Below are 15,000 nucleotides of genomic sequence, written 5' to 3' on the forward strand. Positions count from 1 at the left end.
CACTACACTACACTACATTACACTACACTACACTACACTACACTACACTACATTACATTACACTACACTACACTACATTACACTACACTACACTACACTACACTACACTACATTACACTACACTACATTACACTACACTACACTACACTACATTACACTACACTACATTACATTACACTACATTACACTACACACTACACTACACTACACTACACTACACTACATTACACTACACTACACTACACTACATTACACTACACTACACTACACTACACTACACTACACTACATTACACTACACTACACTACACTACACTACACTACACTACACTACACTACACTACACTACACTACACTACACTACACTACACTACACTACACTACACTACACTACACTACACTACATTACACTACACTACACTACACTACATTACACTACACTACATTACACTACACACTACACTACACTACATTACACTACACTACACTACACTACATTACACTACACTACACTACACTACATTACACTACACTACACTACACTACATTACACTACACTACATTACACTACACTACACTACACTACACTACACTACACTACACTACACTACATTACACTACACTACACTACATTACACTACACTACACTACATTACACTACATTACACTACACTACATGACATTACATCTACACTACTACCTACATTACACTACACTACACTAAACTACAATACACTACACTAACAATTACATTACCCTACACTACACTACACTACACTACATTACACTACACTACACTACACTACACTTACCTACACTACATTAACACTACATTACACTACACTACACTACATTACACTTACACTTACACTACACTACACTACATTACACTACACTACACTACACGACACTACATTACACTACACTACACTACAGCTACACTACATTACACTACACTACACTACAATTACACTACACTACACACTACATCTACACTACATTACACTACACGACACTACACTACACTACATTACAACTACATTACACTACATTACACTACACTACACTACTACTACACTACACTTACACTACCTACACTACATTACACTACACTTACACTACACTACACTTACACTTACACTATACAACTACACTAAACTAAACTACACTACACTACACTACATTACACTACACTACACTACATTACACTACACTACACTACAATATACTAGACTACATTACACTACACTACACTACACTACACTATACTAGACTACACTACACTACACTACACTACACTACACTACACTACACTACATTACACTACACTACACTACATTACACTACACTACACTACACTACACTACACTACATTACACTACACTACACTACACTACACTACATTACACTACACTACACTACATTACACTACACTACACTACATTACACTACATTACACTACACTACACTACATTACACTACACTACACTACACTACACTACACTACATTACACTACACTACATTACACTACACTACACTACACTACACTACACTACATTACACTAGACTACACTACACTACACTACACTACATTACACTACACTACACTACAGTACACTACAATACACTACAGTACACTACACTACATTACACTACACTACATTACCTACACTACACTACACTACATACACTACCTACATACCTACACTTACACTACCACTACATACACTACACTACACTACACACATACACGTACACTACATACACTACACTACTACATTACACTACACTACACTACAACTACTTACACTACACTACAATTACCTACACTACATTACAACTACACTACATTACAACTACACTACATACATTACAACTACATTACACTACCCTACACTTACACTACACTACACTACACTACACTACACTACATTACATTACACTACATTATATTACATTACACTAAACTACATTACATTACACTACTGTACACTACACTACTGTACATTACACTGCATTACATTACACTACACTACATTACACTACATTACATTACACTACATTACATTACACTACACTACACTACACTACACCACATTACATGACATGACATTACACTACACTACACTACACTACACTACATTACACTACATTACACTACTGTACACTACACTACTGTACATTACACTACACTACACTACACTACACTACACTACATTACACTACACTAAACTACACTACATTACACTACACTACACTACATTACACTACATTACACTACATTACACTACACTACACTACATTACACTACACTACACTACACTACACTACACTACATTACACTACACTACACTACACTACATTACACTACACTACACTAAATTACACTACACTACATTACACTACACTACACTACACTACACTACACTACACTACACTACATTACACTACACTACACTACATTACACTACACTACACTACACTACATTACACTACACTACATTACATTACACTACACTACACTACACTACACTACACTACACTACACTACATTACACCACACACTACACTACATTACACTACACTACACTACACACTACACTACACTACACTACACTACACTACACTACACTACACTACACTACACTACACTACACTACACCACACTACACTACACTACACTACACACTACACTACACTACACTACACTACACTACACTACACTACACTACACTACACTACACTACACTACACTACACTACACTACACTACACTACACTACACTACACTACACTACACTACACACTACACTACACTACACTACACTACACTACACTACACTACACACTACACTACATTACACTACACTACACTACACTACACTACACTACACTACACTACACTACACTACACTACACTACACTACACTACACTACACTACATTACACTACACTACACTACACTACATTACACTACACTACACTACACTACACTACACTACACTACACTACACTACACTACACTACACTACACTACACTACACTACATTACACTACACTACACTACACTACACTACACTACACTACACTACACTACACTACACTACACTACACTACACTACACTACACTACAATACAATACACTACACTACACTACACTACACTACAATACATTACAATACACTACACTATACTACACTACACTACACTACATTACACTACACTACACTACACTACATTACACTACACTACATTACACTACACTACACTACACTACATTACACTACATTACACTACACTACATTACACTACATTACACTACACTACATTACACTACATTACACTACACTACACTACATTACACTACATTACACTACACTACACTACATTACACTACACTACACTACACTACATTACACTACATTACACTACACTACACTACATTACACTACACTACACTACACTACACTACACTACACTACACTACATTACACTACACTACACTACACTACATTACACTACACTACACTAAATTACACTACACTACATTACACTACACTACACTACACTACACTACACTACACTACACTACATTACACTACACTACACTACATTACACTACACTACACTACACTACATTACACTACACTACATTACATTACACTACACTACACTACACTACACTACACTACACTACACTACACTACACTACATTACACCACACACTACACTACATTACACTACACTACACTACACACTACACTACACTACACTACACTACACTACATTACACTACACTACACTACACTACACTACATTACACTACACTACTCTACACTACATTACACCACACACTACACTACACTACACTACACTACACTACACTACACTACACTACACTACATTACACTACACTACACTACACTACACTACATTACATTACACTACACTACACTACACTACACTACACTACACTACATTACACTACACTACACTACACTACATTACACTACACTACTCTACACTACACTACACTACACTACATTACACTACACTACTCTACACTACATTACACTACACATTACACTACACTACATTACACTACACTACTCTACACTACACTACACTACACTACACTACACTACACTACATTACATTACACTACACTACTCTACACTACACTACACTACACTACACTACACTACATTACACTACACTACACTACACTACATTACACTACACTACTCTACACTACACTACACTACACTACATTACACTACACTACTCTACACTACATTACACCACACACTACACTACACTACACTACACTACACATTACACTACACTACATTACACTACACTACACTACACTACACTACATTACACTACACTACGCTACACTACACTACATTACACTACACTACACTACACATTACACTACACTACATTACACTACACTACACCACATTACACCACACATTACACTACACTACATTACACTACTCTACACTACACTACACCACATTACACCACACATTACACTACACTAAATTACACTACTCTACACTACACTACACTACATTACACTACACTACACTACATTACATCACACATTACACTACACTACTCTACACTACACTACATTACACTACACTACACTACACCACATTACACCACACATTACACTACACTACATTACACTACACTACTCTACACTACACTACACTACATTACACTACACTACACTACACTACACTACACTACACTACACTACATTACACTACACTACATTACACTACACTACACTACACTACATTACACTACACTACATTACACTACACTACACTACACTACACTACATTACACTACACTACATTACACTACACTACACTACACTACACTACACTACACTACACTACACTACACTACATTACACTACACTACACTATAGAGAACAAATTCTGAGTATGGGTCACCGTACTTAGCCATATGTCACGTCGCTTTCACTTTCACTTACATACTACATCACACTACACTACACCACACCACACCACACCACACTACACCACACTACACCACACCACACTACACCACACTACACCACACCACACCACACTACACTACAGACTAAGGGAATCGTAATGTAAAATGTAACTGTACACCATACTACTCCATACCACACTATACTATACTATACTACACTATACTACACTATACTACACTATACTATACTATACTATACTACACTATACTATACTATACTACACTACACTATACTATACTATACTACACTATACTATACTATACTATACTATAATAAACCCCCTGGGATGATATGAGGAAGAAACCTTGAGAGGAACTCAGAAGTGAATCTCTTCCTCATTTGGGTGACACTGAACAGTAAGTAATGCAAATAATGTAATTTCTACAACAGTTAGCACAAAATTCACCACAGACCCAACACAAATTTGTTCCTGTCAAAGTCTTCAAATGATTGTTGATGAAGCAATCCTTGAGTGAAAATGGAGAAAAACTAAATTAGAGGTTATTATAACTGTGTATAAGGACAGTATGTCCAGCTATAGACAGGCTCTAAAAGCTGCTAGGGCTCTGAGCACCTGAGCAAACTCATAGGAAATAACCAGAACAACCCCAGGGTTTTATTTAGCACAGTGACTAGATTAACAAAAACTCAGAGATCTGAACACACGTCCATCACAGTTCAGTAGTGAGGACTTTATGATATTCTTTACTGATAAAATTGAAAGTATCAGGAATAAAATAGTTGATGTTCAACCCGTGACAGCATCTCATGACTCAGTCTCACCTAAAGCTCTACACTCACAACTACAGAGCTTTACAAGTACAGGACAGGAAGAGTTAGATAAACTTATTACTACAGCTACATCAACAACATGTTCACTAGACCTCATCCCAACTAAACTACTGACAGGAGTGTTACATAAAGCTGCTGAGCCTCTTCTTAATATCATTAACTCCTCGTTATCTTTAGGTTACGTCCCGAAGTCTTTTAAGTTGGCAGTTATTAGGCCACTCATCAAAAAACCTAACTTAGACCCTAATGAACTATCAAATTACAGACCTATCTCACACCTTCTGTTTATGTCTAAAACACTAGAAAAGGTTGTGTCTGTTCAACTGAGCTCCTTCTTACAGGAGAGCAACATCCTTGAAGAGTTTCAGTCAGGTTTCAGGCCCCATCATAGCACAGAAACTGCACTTGTTAAAGTTACAAACGACTTGTTCTTAGCTTCGGACCAAGACTGTATGTCACTATTAGTTCTACTTGACCTTAGTGCTGCATTCGACACTATAGATCACAACATTCTTCTAGATCGCTTACAATATTACACAGGTATTCATGGTCAGGCTTTAAGCTGGTTTAGATCCTACCTGTCTGACCGATACCATTTTGTAGAATTAAATGGTGAATCCTTTAGTTTACTACCAGTTAATTATGGGGTCCCTCAAGGATCAGTTCTAGGACCTCTGCTTTTCTCGATTATACATGCTTCCATTAGTGAACGTTATTAGAAGACATGGGATTAGTTTCCATTGTTAAGCTGATGACACAGTTATATATCTCATCAAAACCAGATGAAATAGCCAAATTGTCATAATTAACTCAAGTCGAGTCCTATTTGGTGTAGGTCTCTGAAGGGAGGGGATCATGCTCTGCTTTATGGATCAATCAGTGAACTGTAGCTCCCCAGTGCCAGCAGCACTCATGCATCCCCAGACCATGACAATCCCATCACCAGGCTTGACTGTAGGCAAGACACCAACATGGGCTTTCTTACGCATCATCTTTAGAATGACATCCTTCTGGGATGTCAGCCATGCAGACCAGTTTGATGCAGTGTGCAGCGTATGGTCTGAGCGCTGACAGGGTGACACCCCCCCACCCACCCACAAATGTGAGAGGTGTACACACTTCTGTGAAATACTGTATACACTATACTATATTATACTACATCATACTATACCATACTATGTTATACTAAATCTAGATGACTGAGCACATGCACAGAGGGGGGGTGACGTGGTGCAAATCACACAAAAGCCTCATTTATAAGTGGTGTATTAATCTGCCATCATTTGTTTCACAGGAATGATGACACTGAGAGAACATCATTTTTATCAGCGCTTTATTAACTAGTACATTATTTAGTACATTTTCAATAAAAATGTAAAAAGCAAAAGCAAACGAAGCAGCAGTGCATTTTGGACTTTCATGAGTGTGCTAGATATTTTATTGTGACAAAAAAGTCTGAATTATCCTAAATAATCAAATGTAACAACGAGCAAAGTATATTTTGCAAATAAAACTTATAATCACAAATCATGCTAATAAAATGTTTACATAGTCTAAAAAAATACTTTTAAAGCCTTTAGGCCCACAGGATAAGTATTTAGTTTTGAAACTAAAAAAAAAAAGTACATTTTTTGTAATAAACATAAAGCAGGACATGAAGGAGCTGATATGAATTTCCTAACAGATCAAAATAAAGGATTTCACCGGAGTTTTGTTCTGATGTCTCAGCAATGAGCGAATAAGCTTCTCAGCATGTTGGTGAGACATTAATGCTCTCTTCTCTCTACAGCATGGTGTTGTAGTTTTTCTTGGTCCAGGGCTGATGCCGCTTCTGGAGCAGCTCAGGGTAGGTGATGAGTCGCTCTCCTTCAGGTGAAGGGGCATAGCGCTCACAAATTGTTCCCTGAAGGTTTGGACCACAGATTGCCGTGATGGAGGTGAAGAGTGAGCCATGTTTCAGATTAAACCGCTTCTTTACGTTGATGCCTTTTGTAGGAACGATGCTGAAAGTGCCCAGGCGGTTATCGTCCCACTTGTTATCACGATCCCACACCTCAAAGCGTATAGGCCTGTAATGAGAATAAAGAGTAGACATGGGTTCTGTATTAGCATGAGTTCTACAGAAGGTGCTCTAACAGAAACACTCCTTCATTTTCAATATTATTTTTAAACCTGTAAAGTGTTATTGTGATGTAAGGAATAACCTGAAGGTCTAAATTTGATTTGCGCTGTTTACTCACTGTCTCTTTGACAAATTCACAGTTCCAAATTTAACGTCATAATTCCAGACTGGGAAATCGTTATTCCATATAACTGGCGTGCATGCTCCGCTCTTCCCATAGAAGACTTTAACATAGCCGTCGGTCTTGGAGAAATAATCCCCCCAGAGTCCGGATGCTCTCTCCACCTTGACGTTCAGGGTTGCGACACCGGGGTGACCCGGACAGCAGTTTGAGTCGATATTTTGGTGCCCACTGCATTTGCACGCACAGTCAGGACTACGGTGTCCGATTTTACACTTAGAGGAGCAGGAGGATGACACGGCGTTCTTCATCACATACTGGCTGATGGCTTTCCGAAGAGCTTCCCTCCTGGCCGAGTCGTTCCTCACGAGCAGGTGCAGCGGTGACAGCCTGTAGGAAACGACTCCAGGGATGGTCTGCAGCGTCTTCATCCACGCGTCGTATCCATGCTGTTTATCTGGGGAGAACAGAAGGTCCGCACTGCCTCCGTTGCCACCAAAGACCTCAGTAACACGATCCGAGAAGGAGGCGCTGAAGCCGCTTTTGTTTTCAAGTTTATTGCTCTTGCTCTTGCAGTAACTCGCCTGGCCTTTAACTTCAACGCCCTGGATCACAGCCGATGCCTCGGCAGAGAGACAGTTACTGACATCTCGCACTGACAGACCCTTCATGGCGATTTGACACGTGCGCACCGCGGTGATGGTCTGCACACGGCCACCTAAATTCACCTGACGCAGGTAGTGAGTGCCAAAGATGGACAGGAAGTGATGGTAAGCGGATTCAGTCTGACTCTTATAGGACATAGGAAGAGCTTTCACTGAGTCGAGGAACTCTTTGGACAAAGGAGGCTGGATCTTCACTCTGAGCCTGAGAGAGAGAGAGAGAGAGAGAGAGAGAGAGAGAGAGAGAGAGAGAGAGAGAGAGAGAGAGAGAGAGAGAGAGAGAGAGAGAGAGGGTTGGTGCTGTTGTGAACATTACCTAAAATGAACCTTGTCCACTTTACGTCGAGTCACTGGCTGTCTTCAGACAAGGACTAAAGTCTGACCCCTGGAAGTTCTAGAGAACGTTTCGCTGATGAAGCTGAGACCAGGTTAGAGCGAGTCAGCAGGTGAGAGCGAGTCAGCAGGTGAGAGCGAGTCAGCAGAAGGTTAATAATGATCAGAAATGTGAGAAAATCTCAAAAAAAATTAAGTGTATTTTTTGTTACTTTTTTAGACATTAAAACAGGAACAAGCTGAAGCGATGAAAGGAACATTTTGTTTGTGTTGTGTCTAATGTTGTGTCTGATGTTGTGTCTGATGTTGTGTCTGATGTTGTGTCTAATGTTGTGTCTGATGTTGTGTCTGATGTTGTGTCTAATGTTGTGTCTGATGTTGTGTCTGATGTTGTGTCTGATGTTGTGTCTAATGTTGTGTCTGATGTTGTGTCTGATGTTGTGTCTGATGTTGTGTCTAATGTTGTGTCTAATGTTGTGTCTGATGTTGTGTCTAATGTTGTGTCTGATGTTGTGTCTGATGTTGTGTCTAATGTTGTGTCTAATGTTGTGTCTGATGTTGTGTCTAATGTTGTGTCTGATGTTGTGTCTAATGTTGTGTCTAATGTTGTGTCTGATGTTGTGTCTAATGTTGTGTCTGATGTTGTGTCTGATGTTGTGTCTAATGTTGTGTCTAATGTTGTGTCTGATGTTGTGTCTGATGTTGTGTCTAATGTTGTGTCTAATGTTGTGTCTAATGTTGTGTCTAATGTTGTGTCTAATGTTGTGTCTGATGTTGTGTCTGATGTTGTGTCTGATGTTGTGTCTGATGTTGTGTCTGATGTTGTGTCTAATGTTGTGTCTAATGTTGTGTCTGATGTTGTGTCTGATGTTGTGTCTGATGTTGTGTCTGATGTTGTGTCTAATGTTGTGTCTGATGTTGTGTCTAATGTTGTGTCTAATGTTGTGTCTGATGTTGTGTCTAATGTTGTGTCTAATGTTGTGTCTGATGTTGTGTCTAATGTTGTGTCTGATGTTGTGTCTGATGTTGTGTCTAATGTTGTGTCTAATGTTGTGTCTGATGTTGTGTCTGATGTTGTGTCTAATGTTGTGTCTAATGTTGTGTCTGATGTTGTGTCTGATGTTGTGTCTAATGTTGTGTCTAATGTTGTGTCTAATGTTGTGTCTAATGTTGTGTCTAATGTTGTGTCTAATGTTGTGTCTGATGTTGTGTCTAATGTTGTGTCTGATGTTGTGTCTGATGTCTGATGTTGTGTCTGATGTTGTGTCTGATGTTGTGTCTAATGTTGTGTCTGATGTTGTGTCTGATGTTGTGTCTGATGTTGTGTCTGATGTTGTGTCTAATGTTGTGTCTGATGTTGTGTCTTATGTTGTGTCTGATGTTGTGTCTAATGTTGTGTCTGATGTTGTGTCTAATGTTGTGTCTGATGTTGTGTCTAATGTTGTGTCTAATGTTGTGTCTGATGTTGTGTCTAATGTTGTGTCTGATGTTGTGTCTAATGTTGTGTCTGATGTTGTGTCTGATGTTGTGTCTAATGTTGTGTCTAATGTTGTGTCTGATGTTGTGTCTATGTTGTGTCTATGTTGTGTCTAATGTTGTGTCTAATGTTGTGTCTAATGTTGTGTCTGATGTTGTGTCTGATGTTGTGTCTTATGTTGTGTATGATGTTGTGTCTGATGTTGTGTCTTATGTTGTGTCTAATGTTGTGTCTATGTTGTGTCTGATGTTGTGTCTGATGTTGTGTCTGATGTTGTGTCTACTGTTGTGTCTGATGTTGTGTCTAATGTTGTGTCTATGTTGTGTCTGATGTTGTGTCTAATGTTGTGTCTAATGTTGTGTCTGATGTTGTGTCTAATGTTGTGTCTGATGTTGTGTCTGATGTTGTGTCTAATGTTGTGTCTAATGTTGTGTCTGATGTTGTGTCTGATGTTGTGTCTAATGTTGTGTCTAATGTTGTGTCTGATGTTGTGTCTAATGTTGTGTCTAATGTTGTGTCTGATGTTGTGTCTAATGTTGTGTCTAATGTTGTGTCTAATGTTGTGTCTAATGTTGTGTCTAATGTTGTGTCTGATGTTGTGTCTAATGTTGTGTCTGATGTTGTGTCTAATGTTGTGTCTGATGTTGTGTCTGATGTTGTGTCTGATGTTGTGTCTAATGTTGTGTCTGATGTTGTGTCTGATGTTGTGTCTGATGTTGTGTCTGATGTTGTGTCTGATGTTGTGTCTAATGTTGTGTCTGATGTTGTGTCTAATGTTGTGTCTAATGTTGTGTCTGATGTTGTGTCTGATGTTGTGTCTAATGTTGTGTCTGATGTTGTGTCTGATGTTGTGTCTGATGTTGTGTCTGATGTTGTGTCTAATGTTGTGTCTGATGTTGTGTCTAATGTTGTGTCTGATGTTGTGTCTAATGTTGTGTCTGATGTTGTGTCTGATGTTGTGTCTGATGTTGTGTCTAATGTTGTGTCTAATGTTGTGTCTGATGTTGTGTCTGATGTTGTGTCTAATGTTGTGTCTGATGTTGTGTCTAATGTTGTGTCTAATGTTGTGTCTGATGTTGTGTCTGATGTTGTGTCTTATGTTGTGTCTTATGTTGTGTCTTATGTTGTGTCTAATGTTGTGTCTGATGTTGTGTCTGATGTTGTGTCTAATGTTGTGTCTAATGTTGTGTCTGATGTTGTGTCTAATGTTGTGTCTAATGTTGTGTCTGATGTTGTGTCTGATGTTGTGTCTAATGTTGTGTCTAATGTTGTGTCTGATGTTGTGTCTGATGTTGTGTCTAATGTTGTGTCTAATGTTGTGTCTAATGTTGTGTCTAATGTTGTGTCTGATGTTGTGTCTAATGTTGTGTCTGATGTTGTGTCTGATGTTGTGTCTGATGTTGTGTCTAATGTTGTGTCTAATGTTGTGTCTGATGTTGTGTCTAATGTTGTGTCTGATGTTGTGTCTAATGTTGTGTCTAATGTTGTGTCTGATGTTGTGTCTGATGTTGTGTCTAATGTTGTGTCTAATGTTGTGTCTAATGTTGTGTCTGATGTTGTGTCTGATGTTGTGTCTAATGTTGTGTCTGATGTTGTGTCTGATGTCTGATGTTGTGTCTGATGTTGTGTCTGATGTTGTGTCTAATGTTGTGTCTGATGTTGTGTCTAATGTTGTGTCTGATGTTGTGTCTAATGTTGTGTCTCATGTTGTGTCTCATGCTGTGTCTCATGTTGTGTCTCATGCTGTGTCTCATGTTGTGTCTCATGTTGTGTCTCATGTTGTGTCTCATGTTGTGTCTCATGTTGTGTCTCATGTTGTGTCTCATGCTGTGTCTCATGTTGTGTCTCATGTTGTGTCTCATGTTGTGTCTCATGTTGTGTCTCATGTTGTGTCTCATGTTGTGTCTCATGTTGTGTCTCATGTTGTGTCTCATGTTGTGTCTTATGTTGTGTCTGATGTTGTGTCTGATGTTGTGTCTAATGTTGTGTCTGATGTTGTGTCTAATGTTTGTGTCTAATGTTGTGTCTGATGTTGTGTCTTGATGTTTGTGTCTAATGTTGTGTCTAATGTTGTGTCTGATGTTGTGTCTAATGTGTGTCTGAATGTTGTGTCTGATGTTTGTGTCTGATGTTTATGGTCTAATGTTGTGTCTGATGTTGTGTCTAATGTTGGTGTCTAATGTTGTGTCTATGTTTGTGTCTGATGTTGTGTCTAATGTTGTGTCTAATGTTGTGTCTAATGTTGTGTCTGATGTTGTGTCTAATGTTGTGTCTGATGTTGTGTCTAGTTGGTTGATGGTCTATTTGTGTCTAATGGTTGTGTCTAATGTTGTGTCTAATGTTTTGTCTGATGTTGTGTCTGATGTTCTGTCTGATGTTGTGTCTAATGTTGTGTCTAATGTTGTGTCTGATGTTGTGTCTGATGTTGTGTCTAATGTTGTGTCTGATGTTGTGTCTAATGTTGTGTCTGATGTTGTGTCGAGATGTTGTGTCTGATGTTGTGTCTATGTTGTGTCTGAATGTTGTGTCTAATGTTGTGTCTGATGTTGTGTCTGATTTTGTGTCTATGTTGTGTCTAATGTTGTGTCTGAATGTTGTGTCTGATGTTGTGTCTGATGTTGTGTCTGATGTGTTTCTGATGTTGTGTCTGATGTTGTGTCTAATGTTGTGTCTGATGTTGTGTCTGATGTTGTGTCTAATGTTGTGCCTTATGTTGTGTCTTATGTTGTGTCTGATGTCTGATGTTGTGTCTGATGTTGTGTCTGATGTTGTGTCTAATGTTGTGTCTGATGTTGTGTCTGATGTTGTGTCTGATGTTGTGTCTAATGTTGTGTCTAATGTTGTGTCTGATGTTGTGTCTGATGTTGTGTCTGATGTTGTGTCTAATGTTGTGTCTGATGTTGTGTCTAATGTTGTGTCTGATGTTGTGTCTAATGTTGTGTCTAATGTTGTGTCTGATGTTGTGTCTGATGTTGTGTCTAATGTTGTGTCTAATGTTGTGTCTGATGTTGTGTCTAATGTTGTGTCTGATGTTGTGTCTGATGTTGTGTCTAATGTTGTGTCTAATGTTGTGTCTGATGTTGTGTCTGATGTTGTGTCTAATGTTGTGTCTAATGTTGTGTCTAATGTTGTGTCTAATGTTGTGTCTGATGTTGTGTCTAATGTTGTGTCTGATGTTGTGTCTGATGTTGTGTCTGATGTTGTGTCTAATGTTGTGTCTGATGTTGTGTCTGATGTTGTGTCTAATGTTGTGTCTGATGTTGTGTCTAATGTTGTGTCTAATGTTGTGTCTGATGTTGTGTCTGATGTTGTGTCTAATGTTGTGTCTAATGTTGTGTCTAATGTTGTGTCTAATGTTGTGTCTGATGTTGTGTCTGATGTTGTGTCTAATGTTGTGTCTAATGTTGTGTCTGATGTTGTGTCTAATGTTGTGTCTAATGTTGTGTCTGATGTTGTGTCTGATGTTGTGTCTAATGTTGTGTCTAATGTTGTGTCTGATGTTGTGTCTGATGTTGTGTCTAATGTTGTGTCTAATGTTGTGTCTAATGTTGTGTCTAATGTTGTGTCTAATGTTGTGTCTGATGTTGTGTCTAATGTTGTGTCTGATGTTGTGTCTGATGTTGTGTCTGATGTTGTGTCTAATGTTGTGTCTAATGTTGTGTCTAATGTTGTGTCTGATGTTGTGTCTAATGTTGTGTCTGATGTTGTGTCTAATGTTGTGTCTAATGTTGTGTCTGATGTTGTGTCTGATGTTGTGTCTAATGTTGTGTCTAATGTTGTGTCTGATGTTGTGTCCTGATGTTGTGTCTATGTTGTGTCTGAATGTTGTGTCTGATGTTGTGTCTGATGTTGTGTCTAATGTTGTGTCTAATGTTGTGTCTGATGTTGTGTCTAATGTTGTGTCTTATGTTGTGTCTAATGTTGTGTCTAATGTTGTGTCTGATGTTGTGTCCTGATGTTGTGTCTGAATGTTGTGTCTATGTTGTGTCTTATGTTGTGTCTGATGTTGTGTCTGATGTTGTGTCTGATGTTGTGTCTAATGTTGTGTCTGATGTTGTGTCTAATGTTGTGTCTGATGTTGTGTCTGATGTTGTGTCTAATGTTGTGTCTAATGTTGTGTCTGATGTTGTGTCTAATGTTGTGTCTAATGTTGTGTCTGATGTTGTGTCTAATGTTGTGTCTGATGTTGTGTCTAATGTTGTGTCTAATGTTGTGTCTGATGTTGTGTCTGATGTTGTGTCTAATGTTGTGTCTAATGTTGTGTCTAATGTTGTGTCTAATGTTGTGTCTAATGTTGTGTCTGATGTTGTGTCTAATGTTGTGTCTAATGTTGTGTCTAATGTTGTGTCTAATGTTGTGTCTGATGTTGTGTCTAATGTTGTGTCTGATGTTGTGTCTGATGTCTAATGTTGTGTCTGATGTTGTGTCTAATGTTGTGTCTGATGTTGTG

At 38.5% G+C, this 15,000-nt stretch overlaps 1 protein-coding gene across 1 annotated transcript in view; it reads right to left on the reverse strand.

The window, feature by feature from the left end:
- Positions 1 to 7,151: 7,151 nt before the first annotated feature.
- Positions 7,152 to 15,000, reverse strand: part of prf1.3 (perforin 1.3) — an 11,623-nt gene continuing 3,774 nt past the window's right edge. The window contains exons 3-4 of the mRNA XM_047808342.1: positions 8,076 to 8,945; positions 7,152 to 7,904 (exon numbers count right to left, since the gene is read on the reverse strand). Coding sequence (XP_047664298.1) covers positions 7,619 to 7,904; positions 8,076 to 8,945 — 1,156 coding nt within the window. The 3' untranslated portion in view covers positions 7,152 to 7,618. The remainder of the gene's footprint in view (positions 7,905 to 8,075; positions 8,946 to 15,000) is intronic.

This window comes from Tachysurus fulvidraco, chromosome 24 (genome assembly GCF_022655615.1).
Source record: "Tachysurus fulvidraco isolate hzauxx_2018 chromosome 24, HZAU_PFXX_2.0, whole genome shotgun sequence".
NCBI lineage: Eukaryota > Metazoa > Chordata > Actinopteri > Siluriformes > Bagridae > Tachysurus > Tachysurus fulvidraco.